The 2,500-nt window shown below is 46.0% G+C and overlaps 1 protein-coding gene across 1 annotated transcript in view; it reads right to left on the reverse strand.

Moving 5' to 3' along the window:
- Positions 1-768: 768 nt before the first annotated feature.
- Positions 769-2,500, reverse strand: part of atp1a2a (ATPase Na+/K+ transporting subunit alpha 2a) — a 34,723-nt gene continuing 32,991 nt past the window's right edge. The window contains 2 exon segments of the mRNA XM_080852199.1: positions 769-1,002; positions 1,308-1,399. Of these exon segments, the coding sequence (XP_080708325.1) occupies positions 974-1,002; positions 1,308-1,399 (121 nt within the window). The 3' untranslated portion in view covers positions 769-973.

Here is a 2,500-nt window from a genome sequence, read left to right on the forward strand (position 1 = left end):
ATACAATTAATACAATTTAAAATGCACAGAGCAGAGCAGCAGCAGAACAATAACAGACAGGAACATTAAAAGTTATACGCCTGCCTAAACAGGTGGGTCTTGAGGCTAGATTTAAAAAGGGAAATTGAGTTTGAGTCAATGTTGCTTATGTCAGGGGGGAGGGATTTCCAGAGGTGAGGGGCAGAGCGGCTGAAGTTTCTAGATCCCAAACAGCTTGCTCCTCCGCGTCCCCAAAACCAAGCATCGCACCATGGGCGACCGGGCCTTTTGCTCGGCAGCGCCACATTTATGGAACAGCCTCCCTGACCACCTAAGGGCAACGCAGACGCTGGACTCCTTTAAAGCTGGACTTAAGACTTTTTTATTCAGGAAGGCATTTCTGGCCTTGTGTTGAATCTTTTCTGTTATGCTTATGTTAATATTTAAATTTGTTTTTCATTTTATTGTATTATTATAGTTATTTTCTAATATGTAGGCACTCTGTGATTCCTTTGAATGAAAAGTGCTTTAAAAATAAAATGAATTATTATTATTATTATTTATTATAATTATTATTATTATTATTATGGTGGACAGATGGGCTCGGGGGACGGACAGGGTGATGGAGGAGGCAGAACTGAGAGACACTACTGTGGAAGCAGCCACACACACACACACACACACACACACACACACACACACAGACACACACACACACACACACACACACACACACACTCACACACACACACACACACACACACACACACAGAGACACAGAGACACAGGTATATTTTATTTATTCTTTATTTTCACAAAACAGTTTGTTTCGATGTATGGTGTGCACACTGCCACTGCTATGTGGGTCTCTCTCTCTCTCTCTCACACACACACACACACACACACACACACACACACACACACACACACACAGACACACACACACCTGAGGCCCTCACATGCAGCACCATACTGAAGTGTGTTGTTGTGATGGTTAATAGTAGGTCTCCATTTCCACCCAACCTGCAAAATCAAGAAAACACAGTCAAAAAAGTTCACACACACACACACACACACTAAGAGTATCTCAAAAAAGCTCAGGAGATCAGTACACACACACACACCGTCAAATAAGCTCAGGAGATCAGTACACACACACACACACACACACACGTACACACACACATACACACACACACACACACACACACACACACACGCACACACAATAAGAGTATCTCTAAAAAGCTCAGGAGATCAGTACACACACACACACCGTCACACACACACACACACACACACACACACACACACACACACACACTCACCGCCAGGCCGCCTGCGCAGGATGAGTTTGCGGACCTCATCATAGATGAAGATGAGGATGCTGTATGGGAAGGCACAGAACCACCAGGACACTCTGAGGGAGAGAGGAAGAGGAAGATGAAGAGAGGGACGGAGGGAGAGAGGGAGGAAGATGACAGAGGGAGAGGAAGATGAGAACGAGGGACGGAGGGAGAGAGGGAGGAAGATTAGAGAGAGGAAGATGAGAACGAGGGACGGAGGGAGAGAGGGATGAAGATTAGAGAGAGGAAGAGGAAGATGAGAACGAGGGACGGAGGGAGAGAGGAAGGGGAAGATTAGAAATAAGAAGATGAAGAGGGGTGAGGATGATAATGAGAGAGGGAGGAAGATGAGAACGAGGGACGGAGGGAGAGAGGGAGGAAGATGACAGAGGGAGAGGAAGATGAGAACGAGGGACGGAGGGAGAGAGGGAGGAAGAGAGAGAGGGAGGAAAAGAGAGAAGAAGATAAAGAGATGAAGAAGGGGTAGGATGAGATTGATAGAGGGAGGAAGATGAGACAGAGGGACGGAGGGAGAGAGGGATGAAGGGTACGGTAGGAAAGAAAAGAGAGAAGAAGATGAAGAGATGAAGGGGGTAGGATGAGAATGATAGAAGGATGGAAGGAGAGAGGGATGAGGTGAACGGGTAGGGGGGAAAAGAGAGAAGATGAAGGGATGAAGAGGAAGATGAGAATGAAGGAGGGACGGAGGGAGAGAAGGATGAAGGGTATGGTAGGGAAGAAAAGAGAGAAGAAGATGAAGATGAATAAGGGGTAGGATGAGAAGGATAGAGGGATGGAAGAAGAGAGGGATGAGTAGAGGATGAGAAGAGTGATACATTGAGTCGAGTAAGGCAGAGTGTGATTACTGTGAATTGGTGGTTTGTATGTTGGAAAAGAAAATAAACCAGTGAGAATTGAATGGAATGATAAGTGGACGTGTGTGTGTGTGTGTGTGTGTGTGTGTGTGTGTGTGTGTGTGTGTGTGTGTGTGTGTGTGTGTGTGTGTGTGTCTGTGTGTGTGTGTGTGTGTGTGAGAGAGAGAAAGAGAAACAGAATTGAATGGAATGATAAGTGGTAGAGGAACAGATTGCCTGTAGTCCTTAATGCATGCATCAAAGGCTTTTGTGTGTGTGTTGGTGTGTGTGTGTGTGTGCGTGTGCATTGCGTGTGTGTGG

This window comes from Sprattus sprattus, assembly GCF_963457725.1.
Source record: "Sprattus sprattus genome assembly, chromosome: 15".
NCBI classification, from domain to species: domain Eukaryota; kingdom Metazoa; phylum Chordata; class Actinopteri; order Clupeiformes; family Clupeidae; genus Sprattus; species Sprattus sprattus.